Genomic DNA, 27,076 nt, shown 5'->3' with positions numbered 1-27,076 from the left:
AGTTCCAAGCAAGCCGATGAGCCAGTGTGTTATCAAAAGTTCTCAAGGCAGCAGCCTGCGAGTTGAGTTGAAATATAGCCATCATCGGAGACAGTTAAAGTGTATCAGTGGCCGAAGACAGTTCTCCAGTCAGCGGTGAACGAGTAAAAGTGTGATAATCAGTGACAGTTTGTGATAACTGAGAATTAATTGGGAGTGTGTAACACAGTGACACTTGTATAGCTCCCGTACTGTGAAACGTGTAGTCTACTGACAATAGCGTGATTTGATTTGCGAATAGGGTTATAAATTGTGAAACCTCGCAATATTGTTATAATTAATTGTAGCCGTGATTTGTAGGTTGTTAAATAAACCAATTAACAATCTCTACGGCGTATTCAGTAACCAAACACGTTACAATATTTTCAGTTTTGTTAAATTTTGTTCTTTGCACAGCTTCCAAATTCATTTACATTATTGGAATTCACAATTGAAATCTGATAATTACCATCACTAAGTATAGTTTCCACAGATAACCCTTTCAGTAATCCATTCTTACACATTATAGCCCTTGAGGGACATTCTGATATGAGAATTTCACTGAATGTACATGATGTAGACTGACTGACAGTAATACTACAGACACCTTTCACTGCAAATATAGATGGTGTACTACTGACAGAAGTGCTGCCATTTTCTGCTGTTATCTTCTGGTCTTATCGTAACTAAAACAAATACGCTTTGCAATAGGTTTCCATAGACATGGAGACCTGACAAACACTGCCCTGATAAGACTAATTTAATTACATACAGGGCCACTATGTGTCTGGTACTTAAACTGCAGTACCCAATTTAGAAAACTGTCAATGGATTTGATGTTCCCATGGCAGTGTCTGCAAATAGTGATGTCTGCTGACATGTGACACCATGCAGTAAGTAGATAGAAGTTCAATGACATTTTGGGGGAACACACTGACTCCATCTTTGGTGTCGAAGAGTGAGCAAATATGCTTGCTTTTTGCTGGATGCTTCCTTAGCTTACTCTTCGACCTCGAACACAGGGGCAGTACATTCCTCTGAAATGTTAGGAAACTTCTGTCAGACTACACAGTATCACATCAAAAAATCCATACAGTTCAACATGGCATGCATTTAATACACAGAAAAATATTTGCCTGTTGCAATCAAAACTGTCTCACCAATATTTGGAAAGTCTGGAACAATATTTGCAAGAGTAAAATCTTAAACTCACAAGATAAGCTGTAGCGGGAAACAAATTTCTTCCATCAATCACATGCCCTGTTAAGTATTTCTTATCCTCGTCTTTTGGGTCGATGGCTACAGACCGCTCACCAGACTTTTCTCTTTCCTGCATAAAATATGAATATCAGGCACAATTTAAGGATTCACATATTTGGGACACATGAACTCATGTGAGAAATGAGATTCATGTTTAGTTAATATACTTGAAAAGAATGTAATTCTTTGTGATTTTCCATCTGTTTCCTCATTCCTATCATAGACATAATGAGGAACACTCAAAAATATGAAACAGACATGTATTCTTGTCAACATGTGCAGTGCCCATGGCTGTGTGAGCAATAAGAATGGAATGAGGTGAAGTTTATTGATCCAATTCAAATTCTCATTCCCAATCACTTCGCTTTTAATTACATAAGTAAATTTTAATTCCTTTATTTGAGTATCATTCCTTCTTTGAAATTTCAGCTACTATATATTGTGATATTGACAAGGAAACATGTAAAAATACTATGTAAGATTTGAGGCTTTCACGGCGGTGACTATGAAGAAAGCAGTCTTCTGGGATTACCGTTTCTCACGGTGTTGTTGCTTGCAGATTTCTTATACGTTTTCTTCTACCCTGAAGATGGGGGCGATACGTTCCTCCGAAACGTCGGTTAACACCACATATACACGGTGCCAAATCCCAGAAGACTGCTTTCTTGTAAAAATACTACTCAGATTAATTTCAGACTTAAAAGGGTTAAGTACTTAATTTGAGTAAAACTCACCTGATTAAATTTGTGACTCCTAAGTCTTCAGAATATACATATTGGTAACCTATAATAATTTTAGACTTAAACATGTTGATAATGTTAATCTTTTACGTGTTTATTTAGACTGTCAACTTAATTGGAAAAAACAATCTGAAAAATTATTTTATGTTTTATGCTCAGGAAGTTGGAGTCCCTTGTCAGTGAACAAGCTCTTCGAATGGCCTATTTTTCTTATTATCAGTCTCAGCCTGAATACAGTATTATATTCTGGGGTTCTTCTCCAGTTATAAAATGTTTATTTGTTGCCCAAAAAAGAGCGATTAGTGTTATGCTGAGACTGAGTCCTGGAAACTCGTGTAGTGAAGGTTTTAAGAGGTTGGGTATTTTGACGGTTCCTAGCCTATATATCTATTCTATATTGACGTTTGTTGTTAGAAATCGCAATTTTTTTCAAACCAACAATAATATTCATCATATAAACACTAGCGAGTTTGGAAAGCTACATGTGTCATCAGTGAGATTATCTTCAATCCAGAGAGGAGTGTTATATAGTGAAGATTTTTAAACACACACTGAAAAGTTTCCTCACAACAAATGCTTTCTATTCAATAGATGAATATATTTCTGCTAAGCATGTATAACATTTAATAACTATATTCCTTGCAATTTTGTTTATGAATGACAATGTAAATTATGGTTATTTGGTGCTTTTGGTTGTGTGGGGTTGTTTGCTGTTGACACAATTGTACTTCTGCAATCAAGTCTCATTTTGTCGAGTTCAATATCCGGTTAAGTTCGGACAATGGATCAGTGAATTTATGAATTATGTATGTATGTATGTAAGTATTAAATTTAGAATTATGGCATTACCTGTGATTCATATGTCATGACAAACCAATCCTCTGAATGCTCCCACCGGATAAGTGGTGAGATCATTGGGGTTCCCCTGCTCACTGGATAGCATACTGGGGGATACAGGTTTGCCAAGTTCGGCTGCAAACCAAGCTCAAATAACCTGGTTCACAAAACAATTATACAAAACTTGCCAGCTGTTTGAGTTACAGATTAATTTGATTGTTGTTTGTCAAGAAACAGAAGCATGGGAGACACTTTTGTTGTATGTTTCTCTACACTTTTACGCCAAGCACAATCTGTGTTAGCATCTGACAGACCTGAATCTGAAATTTCAATGGACTTTATGCTAGTAAATTAATATCATTGGCAGATTCAAGAACCTAACCAAAAATATTCCACTTGAAATCCACTTGAGTCTCTCTGACTTCAGTAACCACATTCCAGAACAAAATTAAATACTGACATTAAGGATGTAAGTATTATATTACAACTTTACACACTGCACAATGTGGAAACATGCCCATTGGCAGAAATTTCAACGCTGACAACACATGCTGAGAACATACATGAAGAATTTTCCATGGAGATAAATATTGGAAAACTAAAATTATGGCTTTTAGAGGAATGTAACAAACTAGACAAAACACATGCATTAATCACAGGATACTGAAATAGTATGGAATGATGTGACACCATCCAGTGAGACTCAAATATACAAAGTGTCCCAGGAGGAATGTGCCAAACTTCGGGAGGGTGTTCCTTATGTTAAAGTATGCCGATATAACCCAAAACACCTATGTCCAAAGTTGAACGGTTACGGAGATAATGGCCCGAGAAAAGTGTGGTCTTCTTGCAGGTCCACGCACTATACGTACCTGTCAGCTGAGACCCTTATCTGTTTGTCCTTGAGTGCCGCGAGTCACACTAGCGTAAGCTCATGCGCTGCCTACAGATTACGTTGCAGTGGGGTCGTGAATGGGTGGTAAATTAGTTGTGTGATGAGTTGCTGAAATGCCTTTTGTGTTTTCACACGTCGAGTATTGTGATATGCATTTTGTGTATGGATTTTGCGGTGGCAATGCACGTGCTGCTGTTGAAGAGTACCAAAGGCATTTTCCCGATCGAAGGATTCCATCTCGAAGTGTATTTACGCGAATTCACCAGACATTGCGTGAGACTGGTTCTCTTCCGAGTGTTTCTGTGCAGTCGGAAAGGGAGGATGTACAAATGAGAAACACACGAGAGAACATTCTTCGCATGATTGATAGAAGTCCGCGTCTCTCCACTCGTAGAATGGCCTCTCGCATCGGCGTATCACGTATGCAGGTGTGGCGAACTTTACATGACGAAGACCTGTATCCTTACCATGATCAAAGGGTACAACATCTGGAACCAGGCGACCATGCTCAGCGTATGGATTTCTGCCACTGGATAAAAGCTCATCCCGAACTGTTAAGCGTCATTTTATTCAGTGATGAGGCGTCGTTTACCCGGGACGGTGTAAATAATTTACGAAATATTCATACGTGGTCCCATAATAATCCACATGAGATAATGGAAACGAAATTCCAAAAGAGATTTTCTGTGAATGTATGGTGTGGTGTGCTTGGGAACAGGTTGATCGGACCTTTTGTGTTTCACAACAATTTAACTGGAAACACGTATGGAGCCTTCCTAAGGAATGAGTTACCATGTTTGTTGGAAGACATCCCGTTAACGATAAGGAGGAAAATGTACTTCCAACATGATGGGGCTCCTCCACATTATACTCAGCACGTGAGACACTACTTAGATGAATCCTTCCCTAACCGCTGGATAGGTCGTGGTGGTCCCATTGCATGGCCACCGAGGTCGCCAGATCTTACGCCTCTAGATTATTACCTCTGGGGCCACATGAAGACCTTAGTCTACGAAACTAAGGTCGATTCCCGAGAAGCACTGCGGAATCGTATTTTTGCAGCGGCAGAGCACATACGTCACCATTCAGGCAACATTGCTTCTGCTACCCAATCCCTCATGATGCGTGCCGAAAACTGCATTGCAGCTGGCGGAGGACACTTTGAACAATTACTATAAAGCAGGTACTGTATTTTAATACTTATGTAGTTGGCTTATAGCAGAATATGCAGTCAGTCATGTTACACCAGCGCTTGCCATTCATGTGTCATGTGTAGTGATGAGGCGTCTTTTACCCTGGACGGTGTAAATAATTTACGAAATGTGCATACGTGGTCCCATAATAATCCACATGAGATAATGGAAACGAAATTCCAAAAGAGATTATCCGTGAATGTAGGTATAATAAGAGTTATGTGGTCGGCTCATAGCGCAGCCATATTACGTCATCGCACGCCAGTCATGTGTTATGTATACTGCTTGGAAACCTAAGGACAATTATGACATGGCGAGCGAGTATTTTGTACTTCAATTTTATGGCTTTCCGTCACTCACAAGTTGGTTTGATGTTACGTACATTATTAACATTACAGAATCCACATATTCCTGCCAGTTTTAATATCTATTTTGTAATCAACAAGTGTGTAACCCCGGTCAAAGTTTGACACTTCTCTGGCCATTATCTCCGTAACCGTTCAACTTTGGACATAGGTGTTTTGGGTTATATCGGCATACTTTAACATAAGGAACACCCTCCCGAAGTTTGGCACATTCCTCCTGGGACACCCTGTATATTTATATGATGCCTTTACATGTTTTGGTCAGAAAATGACCATCCTCGGAAGGCATAACAACATGTCACAGAAACTACTATTATATAGATCATAGTACATCAAATTGAGTCAAAGTTTTATACAAAGATTTTAATTAAGACAATTGTTATTGAATTACAAGTTGTTAAAATTCTTAATATTTAAACTCTTAAACCGCTAAGGTTTGTGTCTTCATGCCTCTTCTATCAACAGAAGATTGGGGAAGATACTGCCATCCTTAGAGGTCCAGGCTGTTTTCCCCCCCCCCTTTTTTTATAATTAATTAGGAATTTGTGTGTTCTTAAGCTGTTACTCTTTTCATCCTGAGTTGAGGCACACAGGGCAAAAGAAGCAATCTAAAGATGGAGGCAGCAGGTTCCTCAAACCAACCAAATTATGGGATGACACATCTTCAAAGACAATAATATTAATACTCAGTGCCAAGAGAACACTTTCTCTAAAGCCTGACAAAATCAAAAATAAACTGCATTATTATACAAAAGTCCCCAACATCCTTATCACCAAATACAAAACAAGGTACTAAGCAAGTTGGTTCAAGAAGTGACACTTTGTATTTGCATCTGGAAAACACACAGTTCGAATCTCAGATAGAACAACGGCTATCCTGACTGAAAATTTCCATAGTTCTCTTCAGTCACTCCACATAGATGTTAAAATAGTACCTCAAATTAGGCTACAACTGCTTCCTTCGAATTTCTTTTTAATTCCTTATTTCCTAATCACTCTCCCATTTGATGACACAAGATCTGGAGCTACAGACAGTGTCATTATATATACCATAAACAAACAAGCGAATAAATAAAAAAGACACGTACTTGCCCAGAGCAGTGAAGACGTACTCACTGCAGTCAGGGTGACCTCGTTGTGTGAGAGCAACGTTGGTTATGCCCTTCTTGAGGGAACGTTTCAAGATGGCTTGCAAGAGGCCATGAGGGGCAATCTCAACAGTGATGGCGTTATGTGGGATGTGTCGTGATGCTTCCTCAAAAAGCACGGCGTTCAGCAGATTGTTTGTGTGATACTCGGCTGAAGAATGTGTCGCTTCTGGGGTGTTCCATTCACTTTGCGGCAGCGAAGAGCACACCCAACGGGAAGATCGGGGCTTTGGATGGGTTATCAGCTGTGCAGGCATGAACGCAACAAAGAACGCAACATACTTATGCAAGATGAGAAGAATACACAAAATATTGGCCGCAAACCCCAAGCAAAGAGACCTTTTGGGAGATAGAGACATAAGAGTTATGCAGTGAAGCATGTGGAGTTGTCCACCCCTATATATCAGTGACATGTCATAATCGGTCACTTCTTACAGAACCAGCAAAATCATATATTTTTACACGTGGATGACCCTCTTCAACTTCGCTACCTCTCTATCTTACATCCTGTCCATCCTCTTGGAGATCATGTTATGGGTCCATAACCAAATGTTTTTACCAGTGTGTAAACAAGAAAACCTCTCATTCCATCTGTCCAGTTTATGTATAATCCCTGCCAACCGTCCTTCCTCCTCTTTCTCTGATACTGATATTTAGCAGTCCACTAAATCATTAACCTTGCTAGTTGTTAGTCAGTTTACCATACTGCATTTTGTACGTTTAACTGATCATTAAAATTTTAAATCAGAAATATCTCTTAGTCATGTGAGCTCCACTGATTTGATACTAACCGTGTGAAGTTGTCTGCCCAATAATCACAGGAACAAGAACAAAACGAAAAGCTTCGAAAAGCTTAACATAGTCGCAAAGGAAAATAAAGCAATGGTTACTTTGGTCACCACAGACACAGAGATTAGAGATTTTAATGCTATTTTCTGTAAGTTGGGTGGGTGTGAATGGAACAAGTGGCCAACAGAGACACAATGAACTTTATGGTGTGAACAGGAGGAGTATATTCAAAGCGGTTATGAATCAGGTAATGTAGTAACAAAGTTTTGGGTTTCATAAACGCACAGAATTTCTTTGAGCAGAAGCTCCCCAAACAAGATCCAACACCAGGAAATAAGTCTCTTAGTTATTCAGTACACAGATCCTTTTAGTGGATTCCTCCGCCTAAAATATTCAAATCATTTGGTCCCAAATATTTCACCACAAGGTTACAGTATTTTTACAACCAACCAAAAACCTGAATGAACATTCATGAACTGACCGATCACCACAAGAGCCTGCCACTGGAATCTCTCCTAATCCACTTGAATCAATGTTGGATTTGATATTCTCCCAGTAGCAACTACATTGCGGGTTGTAACATCAAGCAGTTTACTACCAGTCAACCTATGTTTCAAAGGAGCGCACTCTCTCTGTCTTCTGGGTAGAAGAGTAAGCCAAGCAAGACATTAGCCTGGTTTTTCAATGTGTGGTTCATTGTCCTCCTGAGGCTTACAGATGTATTGGTTGGATTACTCTTCAAGCTTGAAGATAAGGGCAATACATGCCTCCGAAACTTTGGTGTACTCCTACCCAATTACGCAGAGACACAACCTAAACATCACAACTCTGCATTTCAGTCAAGTTTACATCTTCACAAGAAGTTTCTCAAAAATCCACTTGACATATCTTCACATTGGCTTAAGAATGTGCAAACTAATTACTTTACATATCTTAATTTTTAATATTTTTAAAAATCAGATAGCTGTTACATATTTCTAATAAAACTGTCATGGTACTGCAAGAGAGCGCTGCTTGGAATGGCTGTAGAATTGATACAACACTAATTCTTGCAGGACAATAACAGTCCCTATATCTTGAAACCTGTATTTTGCATTTTTTTAAGGGTTGCCAATTATGATTTAATGGCGAGAATGCAAAGCAGAACAGCAAGATAGTAGTGAGCGCACTCTACCTGCTTCAGGTACTTCAGTAGGAGAGGCCCAGCTGGAGATATGTACTTGCTGTGGTATGCAATGTTGCCACAGTTCACCTCCTTGGCAAACACACCTTGCTCCTGTAGTTCTTTCACAAATTTCTTCATGGACTCAGCTGGTCCTGAGAGTGTGCAGAAGTTAGGTCCATTGTGGCATGCCACCTCAATGTCAGGTGGACACAGTTTCCTGGCATCCTCAGCTCCAAGACCTACATAAACAGATTCTTGCTCAGGACAAACAACTATCGCAATGTATGGTTTGAGGTTCTCACACTGTGGTTATGAAGAGTAGTCAACGGACTACACAGTATTATAACCAGGGCCCGGATTTTGATGACATGTCATCTCTTTTTCCTTGTATCCTATGTGATGCTCTTAAATACATAAATCTCGGATATGAGCTGCTGGTTACAGAAATGTAAATTTTATAGGCAATTTTCTGTCATTTTTTGACATTTTTAGGTTTAAGGTCACTTTTTCATTTTGGGAGCAATTTTTTGGTACATTTTTGGACCTTTAAGAGTATTTCTTGTCATTTTTGGCCATTTTAGGGAATTTTTCTTCATATGTTTTCAAAATGTGAATAACATGGAAGCGAAGTGTTCTTTCTTTTCTCCTTTAGGTCATTTTTCTGGATTTTTTCGGTCATTTTTTTGAATATTTTCAGGTCATCAAAATCCGGGCCCTGCATATTACATTTTTGGATCATATTTTAGGTAATTTTTCTGGATTTTTTCGGTCATTTTTTAAATATTTTCAGGTCATCAAAATCCGGGTCCTGATTATAACACATAACATAGTACTCTTCACACCTACTGAAATGTCTCACTTTCCTACAGCAAAGTGATTGAAATGATGATATCTGTCAAACAAAGTATATCACCACACTCTAGACACAGAAACTGAATAACAGTTCTAACAAGAAACCTTGCGACTTGAGGTACTTCCGTAAGCCCTCGTCCCTCTATATTTCTTGTCTGCCCCATTCAGAATATATGCCTGTATGACAACAACTTAGGCTATGGGTGCGCAGTATAACGATTCCAGTTCATTCACTCATGTTTGTTTAGTTATCTTGAAAACAGTATGAGAAAGTGTACTGAGCATTAAACATTGTCATGATTTATGTGTATGGGGTAAAGGTAAGGTAAGGTAAAGTTGTCCCTGTGCTTAGCTAATTTAGCACTGCGCCATGAAGACATATGGGGTAGTGGATATATAGATGCACGTTTTCTTGACCTAGGCACTAGATGGATGTGAGTGGTCAGCTTCACGCCCTGGCCACTTTACCCTCAAGGAAAGAACCCGTGGTACCCATTGGATAGGAGGCTGGGTGGGACCCACAGCCGGTCTGGTTGATATGGAGAAGAAAAAATACTTGCACCCAGCAGGGCTCCAACTCTGACCTTTTGGTCATCCAGCCCATAGCCAGTCGCTATACTGACTGCACTATCCCAGCTCTGTATAGATGAGGTATGGATTGGATATTGGACTTACTGACCACTTATACACACCGCTTGGAACTACAAGTAATTACAGTGCTATTGATAATCTCTGCACTTTAGAAATCATTAGCACACACTAAGTCCTCTCAGTCTTCACTAGTCATATCCTGGCAATGGATCTTAACATAGTAATTATAACAGTCTCATAACTACAACACACATAAAGTCTTCTTTCACAGCCACACTCTTGCAACTAACTCTTATCTTCACAGCTGGACATTCAAATCTCAACTGAACTGGTTGCCCTAATTCTCTTCTTCTTCACCACTTTGCATGGACTGAATAGAAAACACTGTTTCCAACAATAACTCTATTGCTATAGAGGTGTGTTTACTGACCTGTTGCTTAGAAAGGGCTTGCATAACCCCAGTGTTCTACTGTTGTGTGTATGTTGTAGGCGTTACCTACTGTTAGTTCCTCAGAACTCTAGCCATAGTAGATGGGTCATACCATCTCTCGCGGAGCTGGGGAGGCATTCTTATCAGCTTACATCTGTGTGGGTACTACCAGTTTGGGACGTAGCATCTTGGAGTGTCGGCAGGTGAACAGTACGTTGTGTTGCTTGTTAGTTGGTCTCCATGGGCAATGTTTTCTGCTTGGGGAGTAGCTCTGACTGTCACCACAGCAAGCATACAGCTCTGCATGCTCCCAAACAGCATTTACCTTTCCGTGTGGCTAAAGTTACGACGCACTAACTATAGTAATGACCACTGCTTACAGAGTCACCATTTAGAAACAGGTCTATATGCCACAATACGTTTCCATTTTATCTATAACTTTTGCCTGAAACATATATTAGCATGCCACATGCAAGTTATGTTTATGATGAATGCAAAAATGCATGTATATCTTCATGCAAAATGTTCAGTATTGCTCTGTTTTTAACTACAACTGAAATGTGTGAAAAAATTTTAGTAAAGAAGCCCCAAATTGTCTATTTTTGTGGACTATTTAACGATGCTATCAGCACTGTGGCTACACAACATCAGTAGAATTGCTGATGAATGATGAATCCAAAAGAACATGGAGAGAAGTGATTGTGGCCTGAATGAGCATACATATTGAAGGGGTTGAATAAAACCATGCAAAATCTCAGTCACAATAGTTGAAGGCCGAGCTTAGATTTGATCTGAGAATCTTCCTAATACAATTCTACAGTGTTACCACTATGCCAACCTGCTCAGAATCCCAATATCAAATTTCATGAAAATTTGTTGCACTGTTCTACGACTTGTCACATATGAGTAGATGAACCAACAGACAGGCCAATCAAAGCCAATTGGTGCAACATTTCATACCAAACGCACCAAACAGCAGTTGAAGCATGGATAGTCCTAACAACTCTATCACACAGCATATGAATCCAGAACATTTCTAACATGAAGCTTGGATACAGAAGATAAGAAATAAATACACAATTTTAGGCTATAAATTTTTTTTTAATACATCCATCTGAAAATCCAGATCATGTTCATTCGCTGGTATTTGAGGTACAGTAAACTCACCAACTGCAGCCATTAACCCCTTGATGAGTTCTGCTTCTAGGGATGCACATCCACGGTAGTACGCTGCCAGCAACATCTCCTCAGCTGTGAAGCAACCATCAATGTAACTGCAGCCCAACTCTCCCACAGAGTGACCCACAATGCCATCGGGCTCAATGCCCGCTGCTCTCATCACATCCACCAGCCCAATCTACATCAGAGACATTTCTCAAAATCCACTTTACATGATAATTTATAGTTTACATTAACAGCACCAAATTTAATCCAAATTAGAAGCTTGGTACGGAGCTTGAAGTGTTCATAGAATGTTTATGTCTCCCGGTTGATAACAGTGTGAGGGCAGTCTGGTTCAAAAGCTACTTTACTAGACGACTAGTGCAACAACGACTGAGAATTGCACAGGTACTCTCAGCATTCCTGTACTGTCATAGAATGGTGCACAAGACAAATGCTAACACCGTCTCGCACACATACAAGTAGTGAATTGCAAACAGTTACCTGTACACAGCATACTACAATTCATATATGCAAACTGGAACATCATCAGTACTCTCACAGTACACGTTACATTGAAATAAATGACTGCCCTCTTGTTCGTGACCTACTACATGATTTACATTCATGCAGCACGTCAATGCTTGGGAATGCATTGCTGTGTTAATCCAAAATTGTGTAATTTCAGAGCTTTCAGCTCACTGTTACACTCCTTTATAAGCAAATACACAAGAATATTTTAGAGCAGATAACATAAAGCGATACTGTGATGGAGCAGTTATAGCCTATAACAAAGACTTCATTATACTCTGACATGACGGAATAGTCTAATAAGGGATGTCAATCTGTTGCCAAGCAATGGCACAGTAAACACACTCCTATGTCATCAAACAAGAGAACTGTTGCTAGGCAATGACTCACTCACACACCACATGACAACAAAGGAGCTATTGGAGGTGGTGTTTGCTGTGTGGTCTGACCTGAGGCTATAAAATGAGGACCAGCAAGGCAAGTTAGTAGAAACCCTGTGTGGATGTGGGGTGAAATACCTCCACCGTGACTCTGCGAGTCATAGGAGGTGACGAAAAGGGAAGTCTCAATTCTGAGACAGTAAAATATGGTCGCGAGTCCCAAGGGACTCAGACCCGAGAAAGAGTGCGCTGGCAAGGGCCAGCAGCATATACAAAAGACATGCCCGTCCTCTCGTCAGAGAAGGCGCCCCACAGAAACAAGACCGTAACTGTCAAATGGTAATAATTAATATCTGGTCATGAGTCCCAAATGGGGCTCGACACCAGGACTTACTGACTGACTGACCATTAGTCACAATGTGACTTTAACTTTGAAGATAGTAGAAAATATAAGAGGCTTAAACTTGGCGGTGGTCAAGCTTATGACTGTTCAAATGACTAAGGTGCCATTGTACCATAAGATATGTAAGTTAGGCATGATCTGCTCTGTAAAGCCTGTACTGACAGAGGACTTGTGTGTAGTGCAAAAGGAAGAATTTTCAATAACATGTTATATGTGCAAAATATACTCTTGACGAAAGGCCAAGCGTATTCATAAGAGACAAACCCATCTTCTCATCAGAGAGGATGTTACATAAGGACAAATACCGCAAGAGGTCAGTTGGAAAAAAATCTCTGGCCTTGGGCCTCAGGGGGCCTAACACCTGGACGAACTGACTGGTGGTAAACCGCCAGACGTAAAGTAATTTTGACTTTGACTCTGAGTTAGTTGTAAGCCAGCATGCCAAACAGTGAGGCCATGAGCAACAAAGCAGAACCTTCAAGCAACATCTTTCAAGACTTTATGTGATTTACAGACACATGCAGAACAAAAAAGTGAAGAAGAGGGTTAAAGACTGGTTCAGTGGACTGGTGGCAGATTTCTACAATGCAAGCATACAGAAACTCATCACATGATGCAACAAGTGACTAAATCCTCACGAGGATTATGTAGAAAATAACTTAAGGTCTGCAGTAATGATGTAAAATAACTTTTTCTAATTTCATCCATTATTTATTTTTTAATCATCATACAATCTTCATTTTCTCGATGATCCACATACTTCCAACATATGTATAACAAGTTTATATTCCCCTCAACTCACCTGACAGGCTGCAATACCCACAAAACAATTGAGGATATTATCAAAGATCATGGGATCATCAGATGTGATAATATCAAGCACATTTATGCCATGAGGCTTCAGAGCTTGCTGGCACTTGTAAATGGCGGCTGCGAAAACTGGAATTTTAAGGAGCGATTTCCCCATACCTGGCCACTGTGACCCCATACCGGTGAATACAAACCAAACAGGCCGCTTGCTTCCAGGGTAAAACTGGAAAAGAAAAGAAAAAATGGTGTGTGGGGCTATATATAGTCTGATTAGCAGAACAGTTTGCTGATATCAACATCCAGACATAAATAACACTATCTAACAAGGAAAATAATTTTGAAAAACTATCTCAGAAAAGTCCACAATTATGAGAATACAATTTCAAATGGCACACTGCTGATCATACCAAAGAATATATGACAACATTTGTGACTCACAACAAAATGATGAAAATTAATACCTCCAGTTACATTGGATGTTAAATCTGTTACGAGTGAGTAACGGATCTAAAGTCCTTAAAGGAACATTGGGTCTAATAAACAACATATTTAGACCAGAAAGCTGTTCGTGATACATAGCAAGAACTGCATATGATAGTGGTTCCTAGACAATGGAGGGAACACTGAATGTGGAACAGCAACAAAGTGAAGTACTAACAAATAAATGTTGGAGGATTCTAACTGGAACCAGTACATATTGGTAGTCCTACAGACTGAGTAGAGACTGAAACAAAATGCAATGTCATACCTTCATATGGTTTCATCATTATTTTAATGAGTTTTTAAACATCTGGGTTACATGGGTTCAAATAGGAGGTTGTTTTGTACATGATGAACAACAAAGCATGTACTTAAGAGCCATTTGTAAGATGCTACCCCAGCTTTTGCCTTGAGGGACTCAGGAAAATTATTAAAAACCTCAGGTCAGCTGCTGTAATAATCTGTAACTCAACTTGGGAGGCTCAGCTGTGCAGCAAGATCTACCCTGTTCTCAACAGGTTAAGGGTTACATAAAAGATATTAAACGAAAATGTTTTGAATTGATTCAGAATGTTCACATTCGCCATTGAATACCATACTTCTTCCTTACTTTAATACTCCTCTGCCTTCTGTCATTCTGTGTGAGTAGCGTGTACCCACGGTACGTATGGCCAGCTATCTCTAATGACTGGACATCATGCATCAGGCGCACATATTCTGCGTCCACTGGCCGACTCTCAAACTGGGAACACAGATTCAACTCATTAGCAAATTCTGCAAAATGAACATGAAATTCAAGAGGAATATACAAAGTCTGGATATATTCACAAATTGAAGCCGCATATTTCCAGCAGTAAAATTTGCATCTAAGGCCATGAGTGCACACAAGGATGGATCAAGAAAATGACACAAATTTTCAATAATTATTGAAATAATTATTTCAACATATGAATTATAATTCATATGTTGAAATAAAATGAATTTTAATGTTTCCAAAACAGTTCATCACCTTCACTTCAGGGAACATGAAACTTTCCTGTACCAGCTTGCTTACATTCTCTTTCTCAATGGCCAATCTCTTCTTTTGCTTGGTCAAAATGAAAGTTATACATGCAAGTAGGTTCAAGATGCACACATAAGAACATATGTGCCTACAAGTAAAGTGTCCAATGTTCTTATCTGACTTTAACCAGAACTGCATAGTGATGACAGATTTTCATAAACCCTCACATTCATTTCATGAAAATCCATTCACCAGTTCTCAAGTTGCTACATGTAGATGGAACCTAGCTGGTGCAGGCTCGCCAATTCTGAATGCTCCACAAACCATAAAATCAGATTTCTTAATGCCACTTTCACTCAAGTAACCTGGTGACAAACATACATTATGACATACATCTTTCAGTATGACATTAACTGCCTCTTCTGTGCGTCCAGAAGCAACAACAAGTCGAGGAATGAGGTCAGTAGGGGCACCTCCATTTACTTTTCCTTTCCCATTCTTCTCCAGCAGAACATGGGCATTTGATCCACCAAACCCAAATGAGTTCACACCTACAAGACTCCCTTTCCATGGTAAGTTCTCACTCACAACCTACAAACACAACAACTTCATTTTAGTCATGTGCGTATTTCTAATGTTGAATTATTCATAAAAATTTCATGTGACAAGTTGGAAATGCAAGAGAATTAAGTAACTTGACAGACCAGAATCCTTCTCAACATTTTCACCCCAAGAAACTCTGTTGCTGCCTTGCTTGCACCCCAGCCACTTCTCAGATTACAACGGGGGTATGCCAGGAAATGAGCAGTAAATGTTCTATATACATCTATGGAGATTTTTTATTTTCAAAAAATGAATGTATATACAAAAAATGCGTAGGCATTGCCCATCTGGCACTCTGTAGCAGTCTTATAAGCACCTTATTCCATCACAGGAGTCGCACCATGATTTTTCAACATATCTCTTAACTTAACTCTAAGAATATACTATTAATATTTTCTACATTTACTTCTCATTTTTTTAATAAATTTAGGAATTTTGTTTATGAAGTAACAGACGCCTTGCACAAATCGTTTTTACTCTAGCCTTAAGAGCTTTTGCTGTTCTCAGACAAAATGTCCATCACTGTTGCCCTTCGGTCCTCGTACAGTTTACAGCCCCAGCAGATATGTTCCTCCATTTGCAGCCCGTCACCACGTTCACATTCAGCTGTGGACACAATGTTAGATCTGTTGAGGCTTGCTTTAAGACTGAAATGGCCTGCTTTCATATGGTTTATTAACACGATGGCATGACAGTTTATTTTTCATCTTGCAGAACCACACACATGAGCCATTCCTGTAGTAGCTTTCAAAGTAGCTTTCTTCTCTGTCCAATTTGGTGTTTTGACAGAAACTGCGAAAATGCTCTTTGCTTTAAGCTCTGCCACTTTTAATAGTAGTTGAGTATCTCTGCTTTCTTTGACTGATTGCTTTGCCTCCGAGTCAGTTTTCTCATTAACTTCAATTCCACAGTGCCCTGGGATCCAGCAGAATTGTATTTTCTTCCCTCATGATTCCATTCTCTCTATTGTGACTTTACGCATCTGAGCAATGTGCAATGTGCTGCTCATTGCAGATGTGTTACTGATTCCCTTCAGCACACTTTCCAACTCCAAGAAAATCATGAAATTTTTCTCTGAGTCTATTTTTTCAATGATTTTTTGTGTTTCACCAATTGCCAGTGCTTGCACTGTGAATGTGGATGCTATCCTAGCTATCCTGAACTTCCAGCTAACACCTTCACTTATATCTATCGACGCAAATCCTACAAATGGTTTTTTCTCCATTTTTAAGCCACACATGGTGAAACATTTACTGGTTCTTATTTTTATGAACAATTTTTTTTAATTCCTCATTGTGATCCTCTACTACTTTTACACCTATGGAGATTTAGATGTAAAAGGTAGCTACAGGCACCATCTAGTGACAGAGGAAGAAACTATGTGATCAAAGTCCATTCCAAAACAGAAAGGTTTGTTTCGTCAGAGCACACTGCTATCGACCGTGATCAGATATGGCTGTCTGGACAAATCGCCAGAAAATGATCACCCACAGACAAAGGAAAAAAAGAGCTAAGAAGGCAGAATTCACTAAGTTAATAATAATAAAAAATTAATCTTTTGTTGAACTTGAAGGTTCATTATCATGGCCCCAGAAGCCTGCCACTGGATGTTACACCATGTTAATCTTCATGTCCATTTTCTAATACTCATGCTGTTGTATAGAATCCACCAAAATCAGAGTCAACAGAAGATTTAAATCACTAGGATTAAACATTTAATGTTAAGAAAGAGAAACAAATTTGAATTATCCAGTAACACGACTTGCATTACCAATAAATTAAAATGAAGATCAATAAGATATGTAAAATTTCATAAGTAAATTCAGTAATATATGAATTCTAAATTGGGATCATTTTTCCACTGATGTCAGACTTGTATGTACCTTAAGACGACCCATAATCATGCCCTCCACATCTTCTCTGGGGCTCGAGAAGTTCAGATTGGCTGGGATGACTCCATTTTCCATGGCAATGGCCACCTTTGTGATAGAACATAGCCCAGACACAGGTTCAGCGTGTCCCATGTTTGACTTCACTGATCCTATCAGCAGCGGCGTCTTCCGCCCTTTACAGAACACTTGGTCCACAGCATTCAGTTCCTCACAATCTCCAACCTGCATTAAAATATGTTTCATTACAAACTCACTTCAATCCTTTATGGAACTGGCTCATACAATATGCAAATTTAATAAAAATAATGATCGATCCAACCCTGTGTGTTTTCTATATTTGACCACCTTCAGGCATGTCCATCAAATTCAAAAAGATATTAAAGTCTTATAGTTCATTAGATAATATATCTGTACATGAAAAAACAACCAAATATGTTCAGAATTCAGGTATAAAAATTAAATTACAATAATACTGTATCGAAGCATGCCATTGCATATCATTTACTTATTCCTGTCAGGTATTAGTCACCTCACATGCAACTTGCTTTTTAAAATCTTTAAAAGTTTTAAATTTTAAAATCTCTTCTACATGAGTGGTGCATGTTTTGACCAACACTGGTCATCTTGATGTGTCTCTAAACTTGCTAATAAAAATGCTGTGCTTCTATCCATACGTTCAATATTTGGGATATGCCCTTGTCTAGTTGCCCATGTGTCCTATAGCGATGGGTAGTTCCTCTTATTGCGTTGCATGTAGGTTATAAAAAGCAAGTTGCATGTGAGACGGCTAACAACAGGAATAAATAAATTACAATAAATTATGACTCTTGAATGTATACAAGGTGTAAGAGAAAAATGAGGAGATACTCTGGGCCCAAGTGCCATGTATCAAAACAAACAAACATCCATATCAACACATGCCCTGAAACATTTAATTTGTGAGTTACAGCTGAAAGATTACTGTGTAGACACCAGCAGCAATTAAGCATTAATGTGTGGGGAGGTGGCTGTTTGGTAGGCCCACACGTTTTGTCACATCGGCTTACAGCCAAACACATGATCTCCCAAAGCTACTGCAAGATGTACAGCATGAATATCATGCTGTGTGGGATATTCTCAATAGCATTTATCATGACCAGGGCCCGGATTTTGATGATGGAAAATATTTAAAAAATGACCTATAAAATGACTGAAAAAATCCAGAAAAATGACCTAAAGGAGAAAAGAAAGAACATTTCGCTTCCATATTATTCACATTTCAGAAAACATATGAAGAAAAATTCCCTGAATGGCCAAAATGACAAGAAATACCCTTAAAAGTCCAAAAATTTACCAAAAGATTACCCCAAAATGAAAAAATGACCTTAAACCTAAAAATGTCAAAAAATGACAAAAAATTAACTATAACATTTACATTTCTGTAACCAGCAGCTCATATCCGAGATTTATATATTTAAGAGCAGTGCATAGGATACAAGGAAAAAAAAGATGACATGTCATCAAAATCCGGGCCCTGATCATGACCAATAGATACGCAGAGGACCCACTGCATGACTTCCACGCCTGCCAGAATTGAATCATCTGGACTTGTGTCTGTGGGGACAACTAAAACTCCTTGTGTATGCAGCTCCTGTTGACAACAAAGAGGCACATCACCTTCACACGTGGATGTCTGTCAGACTATCTGCAAATACTCCAGCATCTTTAAACAGGTACAGTGATCCATGATGAGACACACCAAGGCATGCAGTGAATCTTGTGGAGGGCATTCTCAGCAATTAAATGTTTCTGGACACATGTCAATACAAACATTTCGTTTCTTCTTCTTTTAGTATATGGAACTCATGCCCAAAGTCTGTCCGCACCCTTCAATTACACCTTGTATACTAACTTATTCAATAAGCTAACCCTCGTGCCAGTTCCATGTGCTTCGAGATAGTCCACTGAGGTGGGCTTGATACCGATCTCTTCATAAAGCTGCTCCATTAACTGTGTCTGCCTCTCTCGGGAAGGGTACGTTATGCCCTTGTCCTTGTAACCGTCACTGTTAGTCTTGGCGTGCAGCACCTTTGCATAAACACGCTTAGCATCCTGGGCTTTCTGCAGGAACATAACACAGACGGCCTCACTCCGCACATAGCCATTAGCTGCACAACCAACCAACCAACCAAGTCAGGATGTCTGCTTCTATACAACTCTCAGACAATGTGATTGACTGATTCATTCATTCATTTTTTATACTACACATATGTGAGACTCACTTTCAGAGTTCAAGATGAGACTGAGATGAGAACTTTGAAAAATTCTGGCAATGAACACATGAACAATAACTCTCTCTACTATACAAAAATGTTTTGTCTTATTCACACCACTAACCACTTTTCTAAAGTGTACTACTTTTCTCTTTGTCATCAGCCACTGAGTCCACGTACAGATATTCACATGAGGAGCTGCCAAATAGAAGAAGGACATATTTTTTTGATAAGTTTATTCATACTAGTATTGCCAACATTACGATTCTGATGGACTGGGCACTTTCATGCTACGGAGCAAAGCATTTACCTAAAAATTCTCAAAGTCTACGAGTGAAAACTCAAAGAAGAATATAGTCTTTCAGGCTACAATGGCATAACATAGCTGGTAGTTGCTAATCTGGTAAACAAATTCCCATCTTTCATGAAACCTGAAGGTTCATAACAATAAGAGCTACAAATCTCACACCATCCATTTTAATATTATCATCCAAACTATGCCTAGATATTCCATGTGATCTTTATGCTTCACATTATCTGACTAAAATTTTGTATGCATTTCTCAACTTCTAATAAGCCTCGTGAGGATAATTGAGGAGCTATTTCAAGGGAACGGCGGCTCCGGTCTAGAAAACAGAAATTAATGGCCGTGGGGATTCGTTGTGCTGACCACGCGACACCCTCTATCTGCAAAATTTGGCACTAACTTCACCGAGAAGCGGCGGTCACTCCATCAGTATAGTTCACTTGTGGACTAAGACCATGACTTTTTATTTTTGTTTATTTCTCAATTGCCCAGTGATGCCACATGACCCACCCAGCTTGCCCTCCCTGAATGCATTATCCTAACATTGTCTGGTGAACAGTACACATTACAAAACTTCTCATTATGTAATTTCCTGTGCTCTCTTGTCACTGCCTTTCTCTTAAGCCCAGATAATCCGCTCTGCATTTCCCCCTAGTGGAGGGAGGACGAGAGGGGGAGAGGGACAGAGACCAACTTCGTACGAGATTTATCAGTCCCTTGGAGCCTAATGTCCAGCATGGNTTTTTTATCAGTAGCAGAGTCTATTACTATAAACACACCAAACAATGATAATATAATTGATATTTGTAATAAATCTAATAAATATTTAACAGATATATTCATAAATACCTTCCCTCTTATTAATTATAGTTATGCTACAACCAATGAAATTGGAAAAATCATAGACAAATTGAAAACGACTAACTCATATGGTTATGATGAGATCCCTATCAAAATACTAAAAAGTTGTAAACATTTTATTACTTCACCTTTAACTTATATAATTAATAGATCGTTATCTATCCCTGATAGACTCAAATTTTCTGAGATAAAACCTATATACAAGAATGGTGATAAAAATCTTATCAGTAACTATAGACCCATATCATTATTGACTTCTTTCTCTAAGATATTTGAAAGAGTGCTGTTTGCAAGACTTTGTCATCATCTGACTAACAATAACGTGTTGGCGAGTGAACAGTTTGGATTTCGACCTGATTCTTCCACTGAAAAGGCTATCAATAGACTGCTTGACCAGATTTTAACTGCCCTAAATGTTGGTCAAAATGTGGGCGTAATATTTTGCGACTTGAGAAAAGCGTTTGATTGTGTGACTCACAAGATCTTATTGTCTAAATTGGAATTTTATGGTNATTGGAAGAGTATTTTGTGAATTTTAATAGGAAGAGTAAACTTAATGCTGGTTATTTTCTTGGGTTTTAGTTGTATTATTTTATTATATCTGTATGATTAGCATTGTGCTGTATTTTATTGTTGTTTCTTTTATATATTTGGAAGTGTATTTTGAGTATTTTTGATAGGAAGGGTTGAATTGATACTCGTTATGTTTTTTATGATCTCAGTAGTATTATTTAACATATCTGTATATTGACTTGGTACCTTGTACTGTTTTTATTTATGTGTTTTGTTTAGTATTAATCTGATATGGTCATATTCATATAATTTGTACAAAGGTGTTAACAGTTTTAAATTGAATCTGAAGAATTCTAGTCTTGTTACTCACTTCATGTATTGGAAGAGTATTTTGTGAATTTTAATAGGAAGAGTAAACTTAATGCTGGTTATTTTCTTGGGTTTTAGTTGTATTATTTTATTATATCTGTATGATTAGCATTGTGCTGTATTTTATTGTTGTTTCTTTTATATATTTGGAAGTGTATTTTGAGTATTTTTGATAGGAAGGGTTGAATTGATACTCGTTATGTTTTTTATGATCTCAGTAGTATTATTTAACATATCTGTATATTGACTTGGTACCTTGTACTGTTTTTATTTATGTGTTTTGTTTAGTATTAATCTGATATGGTCATATTCATATAATTTGTACAAAGGTGTTAACAGTTTTAAATTGAATCTGAAGAATTCTAGTCTTGTTACTCACTTCATGTATTGGAAGAGTATTTTGTGAATTTTAATAGGAAGAGTAAACTTAATGCTGGTTATTTTCTTGGGTTTTAGTTGTATTATTTTATTATATCTGTATGATTAGCATTGTGCTTTATTTTATTGTTGTTTCTTTTATATATTTGGAAGTGTATTTTGAGTATTTTTGATAGGAAGGGTTGAATTGATACTCGTTATGTTTTTTATGATCTCAGTAGTATTATTTAACATATCTGTATATTGACTTGGTACCTTGTACTGTTTTTATTTATGTGTTTTGTTTAGTATTAATCTGATATGGTCATATTCATATAATTTGTACAAAGGTGTTAACAGTTTTAAATTGAATCTGAAGAATTCTAGTCTTGTTACTCACTTCATGTATTGGAAGAGTATTTTGTGAATTTTAATAGGAAGAGTAAACTTAATGCTGGTTATTTTCTTGGGTTTTAGTTGTATTATTTTATTATATCTGTATGATTAGCATTGTGCTTTATTTTATTGTTGTTTCTTTTATATATTTGGAAGTGTATTTTGAGTATTTTTGATAGGAAGGGTTGAATTGATACTCGTTATGTTTTTTATGATCTCAGTAGTATTATTTAACATATCTGTATATTGACTTGGTACCTTGTACTGTTTTTATTTATGTGTTTTGTTTAGTATTAATCTGATATGGTCATATTCATATAATTTGTACAAAGGTGTTAACAGTTTTAAATTGAATCTGAAGAATTCTAGTCTTGTTACTCATTTTATGTATTGGAAGAGTATTTTGTGAATTTTAATAGGAAGAGTAAACTTAATGCTGGTTATTTTCTTGGGTTTTAGTTGTATTATTTTATTATATCTGTATGATTAGCATTGTGCTTTATTTTATTGTTGTTTCTTTTATATATTTGGAAGCGTATTTTGAGTATTTTTGATAGGAAGGGTTGAATTGATACTCGTTATGTTTTTTATGATCTCAGTAGTATTATGTAACATATCTGTATATTGACTTGGTACCTTGTACTGTTTTTATTTATGTGTTTTGTTTGACTTTTCCACATCCTCTGAACGTATTTCTAGTATTGGATTTATGGAAATAAAGACTACGACTACTACTACTACTACTACTACTACTGCTGTTTCGAGGCACTGTGAACACTGACATCCATATTAAATGTAGTTTCTTGGCACATTCCTCTGCTCAGAAAAGAAGATTCAAAAGGGATAAAAGAGTAATTATGTTAGCACTGGATGGTCAGTGGTGACCTACCATCTCTGTCAAAGGGCCTGCAAACACCGTCACGGCTGAGAACGCCGAGACGAGAGAAGAGGAGAGTTATATAAGGGTGGAGACAAAGGTTGCTGCCCCCAACAATAGCAGAATCACAGTACCCATCCCGGATGGCCCTATATGCATGCTCAACTGCATACAGACTGGACGAACATGCTGAATCCAACATGTAACTGGGTCCTGGAACATGACACGATTCTTAAGAACATCAAATATGTTGAAATAAAATGAATCTCTTGAACAAGATACACAAGCTCACTTGCTTGGCTCACTCTTCCAGCTTGATGTTAAAGGCAGTACATTTCTACCAGACTACATGATATCACATCCCAGAATGCAGTACTCTAGTTATTCACTGCACAGAAATGTCTCCAGTTATGCTACAATACATGTAATATAATGATACTAACAATTTTCAGACCACCATAAATGAATCTGTGGATAGGCAGCTCTCCTCAGACCACAAGCTGACAAGGACCAAGGTATATAATTAAGTATGAGAGGAAGTTCTGGGAAAACTGATCATTTACTGTCCTCTGAAATGACATGGACCATATAGAAAGCAAAAAATTAGGGGGACATACACAGACAGACAGACAGACAGGCACACAGCTAGGTGATCTCATGAGAGGCCGCGCCATAGCTTAAGCGGTTAGTCCTTGGCTTCCCACCGCGGCAGCCCGGGTTCGATCTCGGGTCTGGTCAAGTGGGATTTGTGGTGGACAAAGCAGTGCTGGCGCAGGTTTTCTCCGAGTACTTCGGTTTCCCCTGCCAATCTTCATTCCACCAATTGCTCCACAATCACCCTCACCTATCATCTGGGGCTGGTACAATAGGCCAGAAATGGCCGCAATACAAGGGACTTAGTCCCACCCCACTAGCAATAAGAAAAAAAGGAGATCTCACAAACCTCCCTTGCTCTATTCCTGCATGTTAACTTAATCACCATAATCTCAGTTTCAAATCTTCAGCAACTGCAGAGCCTTATACTTACCATGTGTCCCAAGCCAGTAAGACAAGCGGTTGGCAAGCATGGCCCGACTGCAACCTGTGAGACTAAGTCCACTGGTTTGCAACTTATCATAGAACAAAATTCTCTCTGACTCGCTGAAAGATGCACCAATGAAGACCCCAGTGTTTTGTCCCTTTAGAAGCTGAGGGTTGACACCTTAACATAAAAATTGCCGCCATCATAAATACAGTACACATGATTCTGTAATACATGAATATTATTTGACAGCTGTTTGGAAATCATTCCGCCCTTCCATGAAAGACAAACACGCTTCTTGCTTCAGCCCTTCCCCACCATGTCAAGGCCTGCCTACACATCCAAAACAGAGCCAACTGAGACTGCAGCAGACAACAATACTTCTCCATCTATATGAATGAATTCGTACCACCTCCATAACAACATATTCACAAGAAGAAGTTCCTTTTCAGGAAAGAGAAAATATGAAACATAAACTTTAACACAATTATTGACTTTCTGGACATAATCCATCATCCCACTTTTAATTTAAAACTGGCCTTTTTGAGACTGGACTCTGTCTCCATCCTGGCGTAGCAGCCCACTCAGTTTCGACCATAGAGAGAGTGTCCACCTCTGGACACCAGAAACAACACAAGGCAAGATATACAGTGCATTCAGTTAAGGAGGAAACTTCGCAACACCGCTGACCCGGCCCAACATTCCTCACAGATTGCTGCTGTAACTGCCGATAGCAGAATGAGTCATTAGCGCTGACAGACACGCGCCGTTACAGTTACAGTTACAGCAGCAATCTGCGAGGAATGTTGGGCTGGGTCAGCGGTGTTGCGAAGTTTCCTCCTTGATTGAACACCCTGTACAAACCAACACCAATATAAACCATTCGAAGCAGTTACGGCAAACATTATAGAAGTCTACATACATTAGGCCATGCATAATAATTCAATGACCAGAGTCCGTAAAATCAGAGTACTATTAAAATAGAAGCCAGCAATAAAGAGTAAAATTCTAAAAGAGAATATTACAAAATCATTGATAGGACATATTCTATCAACCTTTAAAATCAGAGATAAGACTACTCTCACTGATGGTTTATGTTGTGTTTGGTTTATATATCCTATCTTGTGTTGGTTCTAGTGTCTAGAGATAGGGACTAGCTCTACTGACTGGACACAACTGAATAACTTCAACCCCCAAGGCCAAAACAGAGTCCAGACTCTGACACATCTTTAAATTAAAAACAGGTTGATGGAAACTGTCCAAAAAGTCAACAATTGTATTAATATAACTTCATCCCAAGCATGGCATCTACAACATTTTTGATGGGAATGTTCTAACCTAGCACCAATCTACAACAACCTATCCAATAACCTCCCTCAACGGCTTACATAATGCAATATACAGAGCAGTTAATGACTTGATGTCTTAACTTCAAAAGCTTACGAGTATACCTGTGATCACTCAAAGTGCGAAACATTACAAAGATGTCAGACTGATTCTCAGTGGCTACGGCTTTATCATTACTCACATGTTGAAAAATGAAATATAAGTGAACAAGGAATTTACATAGAGCTTTCATCGCTGAATGCACAATAAGTGTTAAAATGACCAACCTCAGTTTCAATGTGTATTCTGACTCATTTGCAAATCAACTGTGAACGTTACATCTCTTCATGAGGTTTACCCAAAATGCAATACGAGCAATGCACCTCAGTTTCCACTTTTTACTGATATATTAGATGTAGTGTAATGTGATAATGTGAGATTTCTAACCTGCATCCACCACAGCCTCATACGTTCTCTCCAGCAGCAGTCGACACTGTGGGTCCATAACTTGTGCTTGTTTATAGTGAACACCAAAGAATGATGCATCAAATTTAACGATATTATATAACTTCCCAGAACGTGAAGGGATCTCGGGGTGATCTGTGAAAACAGTATTTATTATAAAACACTGATTTACCCATTGCCATATCACTTAAATCATTATGCTCTGCCACTATAACACCACTTCATTTAAGGCATACAACAAAACACAATAATTCTAGATTTTATCAAAATTTGATGAATATTAAAAACAGAGAGATCCAAAAACAGTATAAAATGACAACCTATAAAATATATTTTACAATGATACAGAAATATAGTGCAAAAACTTGCTCCCTCACAAACAGATAAGGTAAAAAGAATGATAAAGTTATCCATGTAACTGGCCATGGAGGCCCATAGCGTTGTGAGATACTGAGGCTCCCACATCTTCTAGAGAGTTGGCTCACAGATGGCAGTAAGGTTGTCAGCCTTATGCACCAGCTGCCCTCTATCCCCAGGAGAATTCATGGCACTCATTTCTGTCAGAGGGCGAGTCGGCCCCAGGGCCATAGTGCACCTGGAAGGATTAGGTAAAAACAGGAAGAGAATTTGTAATTAAATTCCTATGCAAAGAGCTGGAGTTGCATACCATCTTCTAGAATACGTGACACATGTCTTGCCTATCCTCTGTTATCCTTTGAAAGTTAAAAGTTACTTGAAGAAGTACTGTGGGTTTTCTGTGCAATTTCATTTACTTGTATATGCATT

General features: G+C 38.4%; 1 protein-coding gene across 3 annotated transcripts in view; it reads right to left on the bottom strand.

The window, feature by feature from the left end:
• The window catches only part of LOC111872433 (fatty acid synthase), a 67,513-nt gene that overhangs the window by 32,896 nt on the left and 7,541 nt on the right, over positions 1-27,076 (bottom strand). For all 3 annotated transcript variants that reach the window (XM_023866352.2, XM_023866353.2, XM_023866354.2), the window contains exons 4-16: positions 26,273-26,425; positions 24,506-24,679; positions 23,491-23,691; positions 19,455-19,693; positions 17,538-17,768; positions 15,445-15,642; positions 14,659-14,790; positions 13,561-13,791; positions 11,451-11,640; positions 8,420-8,649; positions 6,397-6,701; positions 2,868-3,012; positions 1,232-1,348 (exon numbers count right to left, since the gene is read on the bottom strand). In XM_023866352.2, coding sequence (XP_023722120.1) covers positions 1,232-1,348; positions 2,868-3,012; positions 6,397-6,701; positions 8,420-8,649; positions 11,451-11,640; positions 13,561-13,791; positions 14,659-14,790; positions 15,445-15,642; positions 17,538-17,768; positions 19,455-19,693; positions 23,491-23,691; positions 24,506-24,679; positions 26,273-26,425 — 2,546 coding nt within the window. The remainder of the gene's footprint in view (positions 1-1,231; positions 1,349-2,867; positions 3,013-6,396; positions 6,702-8,419; positions 8,650-11,450; positions 11,641-13,560; positions 13,792-14,658; positions 14,791-15,444; positions 15,643-17,537; positions 17,769-19,454; positions 19,694-23,490; positions 23,692-24,505; positions 24,680-26,272; positions 26,426-27,076) is intronic.

The sequence above is a fragment of the Cryptotermes secundus genome, unplaced genomic scaffold (assembly GCF_002891405.2).
Source record: "Cryptotermes secundus unplaced genomic scaffold, Csec_1.0 scaffold247, whole genome shotgun sequence".
Lineage (NCBI taxonomy): Eukaryota > Metazoa > Arthropoda > Insecta > Blattodea > Kalotermitidae > Cryptotermes > Cryptotermes secundus.
The sequence above is the reverse complement of the archived record's forward strand: the minus strand, read 5'-3'. Positions and strand labels throughout refer to the sequence as shown.